The following is a 3133-nucleotide window of genomic DNA, read 5'->3' as shown; positions in this document are numbered from 1 at the left end:
AATTGATGAAATATTGATTTCTAAATTTTATAAAATCCCAAAAATAATTATGGAAATTATAAAATTATAAAAACAATTTTACAGACAATTCACATATTTATGCAAATAAATTTGCATTAAATCTACTTTTAAAAGTGAAAACAAATCAGTACAACTCAATAATTAATTATGCGAACAGCCCTGTACATCAAAAATCACACATAGATAATAATAAAACAACACATAGCTGACAGAAGCTATACACATATTTTATTTATTTAATAATTCCATAATTACATATTTAAATAATATGAAAATACGCGAGTCGTTATAAGGACCAAAATTATAAATTTGATAGAATAAAGATAACAAGCAAGTTACAAATTCATGTTACATATACAGACTAAAATCAGAGCACAAGACCCATGTACATGATGTGCACGATATGACAAATTAATATAATCAATAAGTTAATTCACACATGTGCATATGAATAATTATTTAAAGGTATAACCAAGAAAAACATGTAATTATAAAATTCGACTAACACCACTTAAACACACATAATAATGTCTAGTAGTAAGTTATAATATAAAGCAAGTAAACGAAACCTTTTTGACTCTACGAGAACGGACCCGAAAAAAATCTCCCTCTCGATTTATGTTTTTCTGTCTCTTTGTTTATTGTGTCTTCTATGCGACTCTAGTAACAATCACTGGTTTGTATTAGGATTAATTCACAAATTTCTTTTTGCCGCTCTCTGTCTCATCCTCTCACAATAGCCTTAATTTAGGGTTTTAGTGAAACATGTTTTTGCTTAAAAGTCATGCCAATTAAACATAAATTTTATAACCCCTCTATTCTTTCTAATCTTTTTTTTGAAGGAAAATTAAGCTTCCATTAATTCAAATCATTTTCCAGAATACGGATAAGATCAGAAGGAACATATTCCCCTCTACAGATACAACCTGGACTAGAACTCGACGAGCTAGCTAACCAATATGCTGCCTTGTTCCCAGATCGTTTGACAAATACAATATCTTTATTGTTATAAGATTCAAGGATGCTTTTACACTCATCTATTACACCACCGAAAGGTGAACATATTCTTTCCTTTTTAAGCACAGCTTTGACTGCTACTTGACAATCAGATTCTACTATCATCCGATGTTGAAGGCTGCAAGCAGTGGTTTCTTCGTTCTTGTCTATCTCGACTTTGATCCAGCTAAGTGCCTCCCTTATGCCTATTGCTTCAGCATGATGAACCTTTGGCTTTCCAGGGAAACATGATCTAGCTGCGAAAAGCATCTCTCCTTTATCATTTCTCACTATCCAACCCACACCGAATTGACCAGAGCTTTTGAATATAGTGGCGTCGCAATTGACTTTAATACAACCAGTTTCCGGTTTAGTCCATCATTCCATATTACCAGTTAAATGACCTGGTTTTGGAGAAACAGCTTTCCCCAATTTTTGAGCGTCCTTCCATTGTGTAAGGTATGCAATTACAGATGTCACCACATTACTAGCTCTCCAGTTTTTGTTATTCCAAACTACATCATTTCGAGTCCTCCAGATGCTCCAACATACCATGCTAATCGTTGTAGCTTTTTCCTTGTGATACTCCAGCACGTACAGGAACCACGTGGGTAGGTTCATCACACTGTCAAATTTAGCTTCAGGGCATACTATATGCCAACAGCTCTTTGTAAACATACAATGAATAAAGCAGTGGGATGTTGTCTCCTTGTTAATTCCAAAAACCTGGCATACTTCATCAGTCTTAACCATTATAGTTTGCAAATTATATTTTGTTGGCAAACAGTTATTCAAAGCTCTCCACAAAAACACTTTCACTTTTGTCGGGACTTGCAATTTCCATAAACTTCTCTATAATTTAACCTCGTCATTTTCCTCCCACCTACCATAGAAACTCTGCAGCAGCTTGTAAGCACTCTTAACCATATAGTTCCCATTCTGTTCGTAGCACCAGTACCTTGTATCAATATATTGGTTTCTGCAAAGCACTATGTCATAAATTGCCATTCTATCCCGATCGTTGAATAAATCTTTAATGATATCTTCATCCCACTCCCTTGTGTTTATTTTAAACAAGTTATACACTATCACTCCCTGTAGAGCTAAGTGTTGTGAAGTAATGAAAGGATTTTAAGATTCTGAGAGCCAAGGTTGATCCAACACTGAAATTCGGTGACCATCTCCTATTCTCCAGCGTGCCCCTCTTTTAACCAAAGTCCAAGACTCTAAACTACTTCTCCATACATAACTGGGGTTGCAACCCAATTTAGCCTCCAACAAATTGCTCCCAGGATAATATTTTGCTTTAAAAACACGCCCCACTGAGTTCTCAAAATTTAGAAGCCTCCATCCTTGTCTTCCCAACATAGCTAAATTAAAATCTCTTATATTCTTGAATCCCATTCCACCATTATTTTTATGCCTTCTTAATTTGTTCCAGCTACGCCAATGGATCCCTTTGTTGTTTTTAGATGATTTCCACCAGAAATTGTTGATCATATTCTCAACATCCTGACAAACTTTGTTTGGAAACAAAAAAACGCTCATGGTATAAGTAGGAATAGACTGTAAGGCCATTTTTATCAGTACTTCTTTTACCCCTCCAGAGAACCATTTACCATCCCAACCCTGAATGCGATTCTGTATTTTATTCTTTACCCTCCAAAGACAGCAGACTTGTTGCCACTGATCATGCTAGGAAGGCCAAGATACAGACAGTTATCATCCGCCAACCTCATCTCTAACGTGCTAAGGTCACTATCTTTGATCTCTGGGCTCGTATTTTTACTAAAGAAAATTGAAGATTTGTCCAGGTTCACCTTCTGGCCTGCTGCACCTTCGAAGATCTTCAACAATTCTAACACCCGACTAGCCTCTTCCACTGTAGTCCTGCAATAAATATAGCTGTCGTCTGCAAATAACAAGTGAGATATGACAGGGGCTCCTTGCGCAATTTTGCACCCATGAAGCCACTTCTCTCTTTCATATTTTCAAATTAAACAGGATAGCCCCTCCGCACATAAAATAAACAGATAAGGGGAGAGCGGATCCCCTTACTTGATGTCTCGTGATGGAACCACGTGACCAAAGATTTCTCCACCATGTGTTATAGAAT

General features: G+C 36.2%; 2 protein-coding genes across 2 annotated transcripts; both read right to left on the bottom strand.

Moving 5' to 3' along the window:
* Positions 1-879: 879 nt before the first annotated feature.
* Positions 880-1770, bottom strand: LOC141685403 (uncharacterized). The gene is made up of 2 exons (XM_074490506.1): positions 1410-1770; positions 880-1307 (listed from the first exon to the last, which is right to left on the bottom strand). The coding sequence occupies exons 1-2, from the start codon at positions 1768-1770 to the stop codon at positions 880-882; spliced, it is 789 nt and encodes a 262-aa protein (XP_074346607.1).
* A 378-nt stretch (positions 1771-2148) lies between these two features.
* Positions 2149-2595, bottom strand: LOC141685402 (putative mitochondrial protein AtMg00310). Its single transcript, XM_074490505.1, has one exon. The coding sequence runs from the start codon at positions 2593-2595 to the stop codon at positions 2149-2151; it is 447 nt and encodes a 148-aa protein (XP_074346606.1).
* Positions 2596-3133: the final 538 nt, after the last annotated feature.

The sequence above is a fragment of the Apium graveolens genome, chromosome 9 (assembly GCF_009905375.1).
Source record: "Apium graveolens cultivar Ventura chromosome 9, ASM990537v1, whole genome shotgun sequence".
Taxonomy (NCBI): domain Eukaryota; kingdom Viridiplantae; phylum Streptophyta; class Magnoliopsida; order Apiales; family Apiaceae; genus Apium; species Apium graveolens.
Note: the sequence above shows the minus strand (reverse complement) of the source record. Positions and strands in the feature narration are given on the sequence as shown.